The 12,092-nt window shown below is 39.3% G+C and overlaps 1 protein-coding gene across 2 annotated transcripts in view; it reads left to right on the plus strand.

Annotated features, from left to right (window-relative positions):
* Positions 1-9,879, plus strand: part of TNFSF11 (tumor necrosis factor superfamily member 11) — a 46,983-nt gene extending 37,104 nt beyond the window's left edge. Inside the window, exons 3-5 of one of the 2 annotated variants that reach the window (XM_017814995.1) lie at positions 63-108; positions 191-289; positions 7,561-7,982. In XM_017814995.1, the coding sequence (XP_017670484.1) occupies positions 63-108; positions 191-289; positions 7,561-7,982 (567 nt within the window). Of the gene's footprint in view, positions 1-62; positions 109-190; positions 290-7,560 lie in introns of both variants that reach the window. The other variant, XM_017814994.1, reaches the window with a different exon arrangement.
* Positions 9,880-12,092: the final 2,213 nt, after the last annotated feature.

Raw genomic sequence — 12,092 nt, forward strand, 5'->3', positions numbered from 1 at the left:
GCAAACTAAACAATATTACAAAACCAAGAAAACATCAAAGCCATGGCTCTTTCTCATTTTAGGAAGTCCAGCGTGTCATGGGAAGAACGTCACCAAGACCAGAAAAAGGTAGGTGCTGCTTTATGAATAAGAAGTATTTTGGTTCCACTAAATGTGTCTTTGTGGGATAATGAAATTCTTTTATCTCTAGCTGCAATGGAGGCATTAGGAATTGAACTGTACAAGAGAAACAAACCTGAGAAGCAGCCATTTGCCCATCTCATTATTGATGATAAGAATATTCCATCTGGTAAGTTCAGTTTTAAGTGAATACTTCCTAAATGCATTAAACAGTGAATAAAGATATGAAAATAGTTCAGCAAAACCAGCAACAGACCGTTATTTCAGAAATGGCTTTTGATAGCAAGAATAAATTGGATGCATTAAAGGATTTCAGAAGCAACAGGGGCAATGTTAAAAGGAGGATGGCTCCTCTTTGTATTAGTCATGTGCTGAATGTCGTTTCAAATTACCAGTTTTCATGATTAACCTTTGAGGGCTTGGCCTGCCCCTTTGTGCTGTCAGGTGAGGAAGGAAGATCTTGTGTTGAATGCTCTCCTCTGAAGTTTCTCATTTTCTTTGGCCTGTAGGGCCCATCCAGAGTTTTTCATTCACACTGGACTTCATCCATAGGTACACACAGACACAGACACACACACACACACACACACACATTTGTTCATATATCCTTGTCTGCATATGTGTTTATACCAGCACAAAGTTTGTCCAGAATACAGATCATACAGTTTGGAAGATGTTTCCCTTCTATTGAGTCAAAGTCAGGGATTTTTTTTATCCTGTTGTCAGCTGAATAAATGTATTGTTTTCTGTTGTAAAATTCAAGCATGTGTTGTGTCCACCTATTCAGCCCTTAGCAGCAACACTCCTTTTGAGTGCTGAAGTGTAACGGGGTTTGTACTGGGTGACACAGCATTTGTCTTCAGGGTGGATCTGGAAGCTGAGAATCTTATATGAGTCCACAGTGCACATGCATATCAGGTGCCCATCAGTGAAAGAATTTGCCATAAAGGAAGCACACCTTTCATTTGGAGGTGCGGAAAATCTAGAATTGCAGTCCCGATGGCATTTTTATAACTTGCCTGCTAGTTTGCTGCCCTCTGTGGGTATGTTGCACTCTGATAGCAAAAGGATGAGTTTGTTTCCTTCTGCTGATGGCACGTTGGAAAGGTTTTATCATATTCCATTCACTTTTATGTTGCAGGACTGGTGTAGACTTTTTCACATAAGACTCCAGGGCCCTCATGACATTCCGACATGCCAAAGCTTCAGAAGGGTCTGTTGTGCATCCATCTAGTCCAGTGGTAGCAAGATAAAAATCATAGCATTGTACTGTGAGCAACACAGTGTGTTGACTTGGATGCAGTATGTTTTTGAGCAATTGAGTAGGGGGGAAAAAATGTTCTTGTGGCTTTTATCTGCCCCTGTGGTAAGAGGATGGCATTCTTTTATATTGCCAAAGCTCTTATTTTCTACACAGAGGTATTCAGATGGCTTTGGGAATATCCTTGCTAGTACAATATCCGGGAACAAGACACGAGTCTGCCTTGGAACACTCTCCAGAGGAAAAGATTCAGTCCTACAATTTTAAGATATGTTAGAATGGTTTTATTTTTTGCCCTGGAGCACTGTCAGTTGAGATTTTTCTCTCTGTATTCTCAACACAACAATTGGTGTGGTAGAAATAAACCAGAGTTTTTTCTGAAGCTGTCAGATGGAGGATCTTAAGATAGGAGGGTGCATTGATCACTGTGTTCTTTCTCTGAAGATTTATACATTCTGCAGAACTGAACTCCTTGTTAATTAAGCTGTACACATTGCTCTTCTATTTTATATAACCAAACCAAAGGGGAATGCTGTGTTGAGACTTGAAATCTGAGATTTTAGCAGCCTGCATAGTAATACCTTGCTCTTGCTCTATTTAAAGACAAAGTAATTCTGTACAGCTTCTTGCCTGGAGGGATAGGATTCTTTCAAGTGCATTGACATTGCCAAGATCCAGAGCTTTATAAGCAGAGAGCTTCAACAGCTTGTCAGATGGCAGTCAGAACTTCCAAAAGCTTTCTTGTTAGCTCAAATGCCTTCTAACAAGCTTCTATTTTAGTCAGATTTTGGCTTTGACCTACTTTTACCACAGGTCCATAGTAGAAGATTCAGTATCAGTAAACTTGTCTTAGCATTTTGTCTTTGGAAGGTTTCAATTAATTTGCTAATCATAGAGACAGATGACTTACATCTGCAGAAGTGGAGTGTGTCAGTGTCACAGTCTGTGAAATCCACCTTTTCCTGTGAGGAGTTTATTTTCTGTTTACCTGGATATTGCTGTAAACTGTGTTTTTATCCAGACTAGCAGCTGATAAGTTTTACTGTTGTGCATTGCTGCTTTAACCTTCAAGGGAGTGATACAGCACATCCATGGGTAATGGAAAGGGAGACATTGCTCTTTCTTGTTCTCTTCACTTTTTTTTTTTTTTTTTCAAAAGCACGGGCTGCAGGAACTCTCAGAAACACATTGCCTGTCCCAGCAAGCTTTGTTTCTCCTTGGAGCAGATCTACTCCTTACCAGTATTATGAGCTGGACATACTCTCTTCTGATCTGGCACATATGGCTTCTGCCTCTTTTGGAAGAGCATTGGCAGAATGTTAATCATGAGCACAGCTTCTGCGGTCCTCGTGGGCATTGTAACAGTGAGGGTCTGCATCCTTACAGATAGCTGGAACCCTGAACCTACTGGTGGTGAGGCACTTTAGTATTATGCTTACTGGTATGAGGCAGTACCCACCTGGCTGGGTAGCATAGAGGTTAGTGACAGGCATAAAGAAAGAAAAATTTGCATAAAGGTCACCAGGAGATTTTCCTCTCCCATCTTGTTTTCTCTGACTGCAGATGGCAATATTTATGTTCTTCCCCTGATTCTTTACTCTCCATGTCTGAAACCCTTCTAAATTGTTTTCTGCCATCCATGAGCCTGGACAGATCTTTTCTTAGTATTTTAAGGTTCTCTACTGTCATCACTCTGACCCAGAATAACCAGAGTTGGGGAAAAAAAAAGTCTTCACTGTCAAACAGGATTTTAAGTAGTTTGCTACTGAACACCCTTCATGAAGGGGCACTGAACAATGTCTGAGAGAACATTTTTCTTTGAGCTGGTTCACAGTAATATCAAGCCTCAAATGGTCTTTTGCAGCTGGAGGATAGTGTGAGGGAGGGGGGAAAATAACCCTTCCCAAATCTTGGTGTCCCCACCCATCATTTGGTGACAGAAGCTGTAGTGGTTTGGCTTGCTCTGTGTATTTTTTAGGTTTGCTGCCTTAGGTTAGAGCTGGATGCTTGCTGGTTGTTTTTTACCAGAGCTCACTATAAATGCTACCTAGGTTTTAAATGAAAACAGTGAATTTTGGTTTATAAATTGATTACAGAAATAGTCACCGTTTAAAGGAGAAAATCACAAACAGAAATAAATATAAATGTTAAATATATCATTTGGAGTGTGAATTAATACCTTTAGCTGTCTAAGGAAACACTGTAGTATTCTGAGCTATTTACAGCTACAGGTTCGACTTAACTGCCCTTTGCCTCCAAAAGAGTTTTTCAGAGCAAACAGTACTTTGGTCCTTTCTTCAGGCTTTATTTATACCTGAACATTACTACAATGCAAACAAATTATCAAAACAGGGCTAATTTTATTGAAATCATTTGTAGTAGTCTTAGTTCATGCTCACAGATACACAAGACACTGTTTTTATTTGTCTTTAGTTTTCAGAAAGGCTGTGTATTATTTTGAATTTTTAAATAATGCTTTTTTCCTTGTCTAGAAGACTATCTTATTCATGACCTCCCCAACTGTTTCCTTCTCTGTCAACTTGACTTGCCTTGTGCTATTTTTTTCATGATTCCAAAGTAAATTATTTCACAGTAAGAAGATACTGTACTGCAGCATTTCTGACTAGCCCATGGCTTGGGTTATGTGTCAGAGTTTCTGATATGTGGACTGCTGATTTGGCACTAATGTGTGTGCTCCAGTTTTCTCCACTTCCTGTGTTTTGTGGTACTGATTGTTTTGGTGTCTCCAGATCTGGATGTATTACCACCAGAAGCTCTGAGAACCTGCTTGCTCCTTCCATTAAAGATTTCATGACAGAACTCGTACAAGAGCATCTTTGTGCTGTGTTGCTGGCTGTGGCATGCCTCTTCTGGAGCTCTGAATTGTGGCAAAATGCCCATCTGCCTCAGCTAATGCAATCATAGCATTATAATTTAATGCTTTATAATTTAATCCCCTTTTAATAAGGGATTTCTAGGAGTTACCTCTGCAAATCCTCTGCTCAAAACAGATAGTGTCATCCCATCATCTCTTGGCCTGTCCCTCTATCTGACCATGGGTGAATGATGTGCATTTACTTGAACATCAAAATAGTGTAAACAAACTTCACTCAGAGCCCATCTCTCAATTATGAGCCACTGTAGCATCTATTTGCCCTCTTTTCCCTTCCTGCTTTTCAGCAGGAAGTTGTGCCTTCCTGCTAAAGATTTCTTCAAAATTGCAACTCAAGACTGGCAACTAAAAAATTTACATATCAGGTAAAAAAAGCTGCTTAGCAACTACCCAGTGTGCCACCAGGCAGTCACAGCACGCATTTCTGTTCCATCACAGGTATACATTCCTGTCCCATATCTAAGTGCCTCTCCTCTGATCTAAGCAGTGATTTCTAGCCTGTCCTCCTCATCTTGAAGGTAGCCAACCTCCTTGGGGCAGTATTTCTTCAGACTTAATGATGTGCACGAGAAGTTCTACAACTGCCTCAGCTACCCCCAGTGCTTCAGAGGTGCAATCTGGTACCTCTATCTTAGCACTTCTTGCAGGTGAATAACTCCAGGCTAAAAGACTTAAGATCTTGCTGTCTTTTCCAGTTAATTGATGGTTTTCAGAGGGTTTTTTGAGTCACTGCACAGAAGATGGCTTCTCTGTATAATTTTACTAGCATGATTTCTACCTGCACTAGAGCCATAGGGGAGCAACTATTTATGATCTGCCTTTGAGAACCTGTGCTTTGCTGAAGTCTTCATGGAAGAACGCCAGAAGGTTTTTGTTCTGGACTGCTGTAGTATTCCTCTTGCATGCAAAAGTTGCTCACCCTTGGCACTTAGGCAAGGCTCATCTCTCTCTCAAATTCCCCTGTCCCCACTTACCCTTGCTTTCTGCACAGACAGATGGAAGAGGCATCTTTTGAAGCAATCAAGTATACCTGAGGCTTTACCCCAGCATGCTTGTGAGCACTGGTTGGAGGGGAAGGCACTGGGCCCTGCTGTGTGCCATGGAAAGTTTGGTAGGGATAGACTGTTTTGATTTGATGTTGGGAGAATAAAGAACTGCACATTCCAAGCAGGCATTTAGATGCACTGGGAGGCTAAGGTGTAAAGTCCTCTGGTACATATGTGAACCCACTTCTCTGGGAGGGAGCAAATGAAGTTATTCTGTTGTGCTGAAAATTGCTAGTGGTTAGGAAGACAAGTTGGCCAATTCCCACCTGTTGTGTTATGCCTTATGTATTACATTGAATAATAGAGTGTTAGTGGCTTGTGCCTATAAGGAAGGCTCATGGAGCTCTCAGGACAGTGTTATTTCCTCTGCGTGGGCATGCCTGTGGGCTTTGCCAGGATCTTCTTTTCCCACTGTTGCCTATTCTACTGTTTTTGCAGGCATGGGCTGTGAGGTGAGGTGGGTGCTATAATGGGATAGTGGTGAAGCTAGGGACGTGGAGGGACTGTGGGATATGTGCTTCAGGGCACGCTCCTCAGCACAAAATACTGTGATAAACCTCTACATGATACATTTGCTGTAGCAGCAATGCTGTCTGAGCTGGTGTTGCTGGTTGGTCTTACCACTGTGCCACAAAAAACAATCTGAAGTGTCAAATGTGACCAGGTTTGGAAGGAAGATTCAAATTTTCTCTCTCAGTGCCTCTCTGACCTCCTGCCAGGCCATCTCTGAGCACAGCCTCCATAGTAGGATATAGATGAAATGACATCTGAGATGTTATTTGACATCAAGCTGATGACATCAGCTTAAAACATCCAAGAGATGATGCAATGTGGCTCCCTGATGAGTGAGTGTGTGCTCCCAGTGCCTGGGAGCTGTGTTTTGGTCCAGGTAGCCTGTATGTGTGTACCTATATGTACAAAGTTAGCTTTCAGTGATGGTGCTAAGCTGGCAGACTAATCAAACATCTCCAATCTCTCACCTCTTTTTCATTCTCTTTGTAAAGTATTGATTCAGCCTCCTGTTTACCAGGCCACCGTCACATGGGCAGAACTGAAAAGGCTTATGTGTACCTGTTAGAAGGAATTCAGTAATGGTTCTTTGCATGTGATAATTCATTTAAACCGCCCTTTTCGGTAGTCAGATTTGGTAACTGTTATGTGTATATTTTGATTCCCTCATGCATGATGTTCTGTGGAGAGACTGAGAATATTATCATCATTTTCCTTCCTAATTTGTGGATCTCCATCCTAAGACAACTTGAAGGGGAATGTTCTCCTCCAAGCATGGAATATCAGCTCATTGTTTCTAGTTTGAAACTTAAGATACTGTAATAAATAAAAATAAGAAAAGAAAAAAAGAGCAATGTGTCCAGAGTCACATCTGTCTTCCACGAGCTTGTCTTCTAAGACCTTCTGCTAGATATTAAAGAATCCAAGCTTACCTCCTGAATAGTTATAGTTGTCCAGCTATAAATATTTGTAAAATTATGAAAGAGTTAGGATGATGATGTAGACCACTATCCTAGATATCTAGGATATGAATTAAACGAAGTTTTAGAGCCTTATTCTGGTATATGCAACCACTGGGTTAAGTCTAAACATTGTTTTTTCATAAAAACGTTTGTTATGTCATAAATAGTTGAAGTGCTATGTAAAGCCTAGGCAAGTTAGTATGTAATACTAAAAATGCACAATTGTACTGATTTATCTGCATTTTTGGTGTTGTCACATGAAAATGTTTACCTTTGTACTGCTACAGTCACAAGAACATAAAATATGGGAAGGTTTCATAAACCTTCTCTTTGGGGAATTATCAGTTTAACTTGTGTTCAGAATTTTAGTTATCCCTTGCAAACACTTACAAGTTAAAGACTGATAACAAGTTTTTCATTTCAAATTCGTCTCAACAATCTATTAGTTGAATAAAATTTTAGATGGAATGCTCTGTCTTAGCAGAGCTTGTTGCATGACTGCTTAGCATAATCAAATTATAGGCCAAGCAAGTGTTTTGTACCACAGTCCAGCAGGCATTTCTGGTGGGAGGGCAGACAGTTATAAATAGCAAGCCAAATATGGGAGTGCATTAAAAAAAGAAAATTTCATAAGAATTTTTGCCCTAATTGTCTAATACTCACTGTAGCCTATAGAACTCTAGTTGATTGTAAAAACCTAGAGATTGCTTACTAAATGCTGGGATGTGTTAAATGTTTATAAATCTCTCTTTTTTCTCTTCTCTTCAGGAACCCGCAAAGTGAACCTCACATCCTGGCATCATGACAAAGGCCAGGCAAACCTATCGAATATGACATTCAATGATGGAAAACTAATTGTTAATCAAGATGGCTTTTACTACCTTTATGCCAATATCTGTTTTAGACATCATGAAACTTCTGGAAACTTGACTAAAAGAGGGCTTCAGCTGATGGTATATATGATTAAGACAAATCTTAAAATAAGGCGCTCTGACGTGTTGATGAAGGGAGGGAGCACCAAATACTGGTCAGGAAATTCAGAATTCCATTTTTATTCTGTAAATGTAGGAGGATTTTTTAAATTAAAATCTGGTGAAATGATAGGTATCCAGGTATCAAACCCATTGCTACTGGATTCATCACAAGAAGCAACTTATTTTGGAGCGTTTAAAGTTAGGGATTTAGATTGAATCTTCCTTTAGTGTGCTGAAAATTGTTTGAGTTTGGAGTTGTCCAGAAACAACTTGAAGACAGAACTGAAAATCTTCTGGAACCCAATTACATCTGTATAAGCCATATATCTCTAAACACATGTTTTTGTCCTGTACTGACTCCAGTGGGAGTCCCACGAATGCATGGAAGGGCAAAATTACAGTTCTCCTGATTTAGTCTTATAGCAGTTTTACTTCATTTGTTTCCACTGGCTTTGGTAGTCATTATGTATTTTACATTGGTGTAGTTGAAATCAAAAAAATTAATATTATTGAACTTTTGTTTCCAAGTTCTGCTCTGACTTTTTAACCTGTGCTGTCCTTATTAGTTCTGGTGCAAACATAGGGCAGGGCAGACCTTGGCTCCCAGCTTGCATTTAGGACTCCATTTTGCTTGGGGTTGAGTGTTCTGAACCTGAGATGGCAATTATGAAAGTATAACTAATCCTATTGCATTTGATGTGACTTTTCACATACTGAGTTAGGCCTTTTTTTGCATTGCTGGATCAGGGTTGGAGAGCTCAGACCATGGCAGAAATGAGTTGCAGAACACCTAAACAGTACAACTTAAGTTTTACCTGATAAAAAGGGCCATTCCAAGAAGAAGGAAGATCATCTGGCCTTACAGTTCTAAAAGGTTAATTACAGGTCATTTTATTATTGTTGCACAGTTAATTGCAAATATAGATTGCCAAAATACAGTGTGCCTTTAAAGTATTACATTGTGCCAGAACCTGCAAAGACATTTTTTAAACAAAAATTATGTATTTTTATATTCTGTAAAATCTAAAGTTATATTTCAGGTGTAATGTTTTGTGTTAAAAAAAATGTAAATTATATTGTCCTATAGTATTTGATACAAAATATTTAAAATCTCTTGCTGTTTGTATATTTAATGTTTTAAACTGTTTTTATGTACAGACATGTTAAACTGGTGCACTTTTTGATCCCAATGGGAAAAAATGCAGCTATAAGAGGTTGTTTGCAATTAGCAAATGTAATATATATCTTTGTTCTTCTTAACTTAATAGATTTCTTTTAAACTTGTCAGTATTATTGGAAAGGGGGGGTGAAATCACACCAATGCCATGAGTAATTATACCAGAATGCTGGTCACTGAGTGCCTTTCAAACCTGGGGGGTAATTGACATTACAAAGCTGGCATTGTGTAAAATAAAATAAAAAAATTAATACATAAGCCCCAGAAATGTATTAGGAGTATTTATAGTTACTGAACAGGCATATTTTCCTACAACAAAATCTGCAAGTGGTAAATTCTGCAATTGAATAATGACTTTTTTTAGCTTAGTTTCCTGAAAAAGTGAAGCTTATGTAATTGCATTTGCCTGTTCTTGTCTCCCCTTGTAGCTTTTAAAATTCTGCACACTTCTGCCAGATTTGACAAATGAATGGCAGAGTTAAGAGGTATTCTTGCAGGTTTTACAAGGATAGACAGCTGAGGACAACTCAGCCATTTATACATTATTTAACAGTGGCTGGCCACTGTTCGTATTAGCCAACAGATTATATGAGGAGACTCCTTGCTAGCTGCAACGTGTGTTGTCACTTGTATAGTTGCTTGGGCAAAAGAGGTTGGTGGATGGAATCTGAGGGAGGGTATGGGGGCCATAGAGGGGAGCTGCAAATACTAAGGTGATGTTTAGAGCACATTTGGACAGGGGACAGCAACTTGTTGGGGAAGGGATGAGAGAGGTTTTTTAAGTGCTTGTCTGTGTGCTTTAAGAATGATGTGGGGAAAACCCACTATTTAATTAAGTTAGAATCAAAGAAGGCAAAAGACTCAAGTCTGTAGGAACTGGGTCTTCGTACAAATCCTCAGCCTTTTTTTTTTTTGTTGTAAGTAACTGAGTTGAATCCAAGCAATTATTTTATACTGTAGAATAAACATTTCTTCTTAATGTTAATATTGTTTTCTTACAAAATATATTTCTAAGAAAAAAATCAACTTTGTGATTTCTTTATTTTCATGTGTACCTGTATTTTTGTGCAGCTTTGGTAATTTTATTCAGATTTCAGAACATGCAGGCTGGGTATGGTATAACTCACTCAAGAAAACCGAGTCACAAATCGACTATTTTGAGACAATTAACAATTAATTTTATGGAGTTTTGATTTGGCTCCAGACATACATCCACTACTTTCAAGTTGGGTTACATCTTTAGGGGTTGGAAATCTAGCTGAAAATTAGGACTTCCCATTTATGTTATACGCCAAAGAGTTGTCAGTTCAAAACCAGTAATGACTGAGGAATCTGGAACTTTTTTTTTTTTTTTTTTTAATTTCAAGAGCTACGCATCACACTCAATCATTTTTTCCACTATAGAGATGTCCAGTGACAGGCTGGGAGAAAATGTCTACTCTGTGTCTGTCCTGAGGGTTACGTCTGGAACTTTTTTTTTTTTTTTTTTTTTTAATTTCAAGAGCTACGCATCACACTCAATCATTTTTTCCACTATAGAGATGTCCAGTGACAGGCTGGGAGAAAATGTCTACTCTGTGTCTGTCCTGAGGGTTACGTCACCCTCTGGGGAGGCAGAGATGGGAGTTCAAGTGATTTGAAAGTAAAGTTAGACTTAGTTGCTGACCTTAGCAAATGCTCTGCCTACATATAGTGTTATATGAAGGAGAGAAGCCACCAGCACTAAATGTCATCTGAATGACTCTGGCTGTGGGCTGTGTGTGTGCTGGAGAAGGTCTCAGAACCTGTAGTCTGTTGAGCCCCTGAACTTGGTTGATTGCCTGTGCATCCCAAGCCACCAGAGATTAGAAGAGGGCTTTTGAGGCTCAGCTTAGCATAGCTGTGCTCATTAGGAGGGCCGTAGGCATCTGAATTTCACAATACAATATGGGGCTTTAAATTTCCCTTGTGTGACAAGGGAAGCTTTGAAGCCTAAATGGTTTGGGGGTTGTGGTGATTTTTGGGTGGTGGGTTTTTTTTTTTTGGGTTTGGTTTTTTTTTTGTTGTTTGTTTGTTTTTATTTGTTTGTTTGTTTGTTTTTTCCCCTTACCCTCTTCTGGCTGCAGATTGTTCAGTTGCTTGATGAATGGGTGGGAGGGATGTGATAATGTCCTCATGGGGCTATATAGGCTACTGTGGGGATAATAATTAGAAGCCAAGCCCTGACTCCTCTCTTTACTAAATAAAATCAAATAGGAGGTCCTATTCTGCCTGTCTTGCCCCGGTCTCTTCTTACTCTTACATGCATTTAAAAGGAAGCAGGAAGCTCCACGTAGAGCTGTAGGTACAGTTTGATTTTGCTTTTTATATCAGAGCAACCACAGATTGAAAAGCTTCAATTGTGTCATTTGAGGCAGGTATTCTAAGATGATGAAGTAAACCCAGCTGCTCTACCACTGACCTTCCTAAAACCAAGTCTTCCTCCTGAAGTGTCTGTTCTTTTGCATCCGCTTCATTTATTTGATTACTTCATCAGGACTCAATTAATGAAAAGAGTGGATGAATCAATTAATGGAGAGAGTTACCTTGAGAAGAAGGTCATATGTTCTTGGCTAGGAAAGGTACATGTGACTCTTATTTTATAACCTTCAAAAGATAATTTTGGTCTGTGGATACAGGATGATTATTTGCTGAAAATTGAAGTTAAAAAAATCTTACATGGAAATAGTCTATTTGCAATTCAAGGTATTTGTGTGCATGTAAGCATCTGTATATTCTTACTATGTTCTTGCTAAGTTAATTTTTATACATGGGGTTATGACTGCATATTTTGGCACCTGAGTACTCCTCCCCCCGCCTTTCCAAGCTCGCTCCAGCCAGTGACTGTTTCTTTTTCTGTCTATCCCACTTCCTTTCTCTGGCTCCTTCCAGCTGCCAGTGTGTCCTGCTCACCCCACTCTTAGTGACTTACAGCTCCTTTTCCTGGTGGTAGCAACAGCCTTAGATCAGATCTAGGTATATTCCCCCTTATTTGACCCACTGTTATGTGTCTTTGCTGTGCCTTTAGGTGGAAAGGAACAAGAATTTTGTTTGTCAGAAATATTTTTTGACTATTGTTGCAAGGACTGAGCTGGATAGAAACAAAGAAAAGTAGTTGAGGAATAAGGAAC

This window comes from Lepidothrix coronata, unplaced genomic scaffold (assembly GCF_001604755.1).
Source record: "Lepidothrix coronata isolate B3197 unplaced genomic scaffold, Lepidothrix_coronata-1.0 Scaffold48, whole genome shotgun sequence".
Lineage (NCBI taxonomy): Eukaryota > Metazoa > Chordata > Aves > Passeriformes > Pipridae > Lepidothrix > Lepidothrix coronata.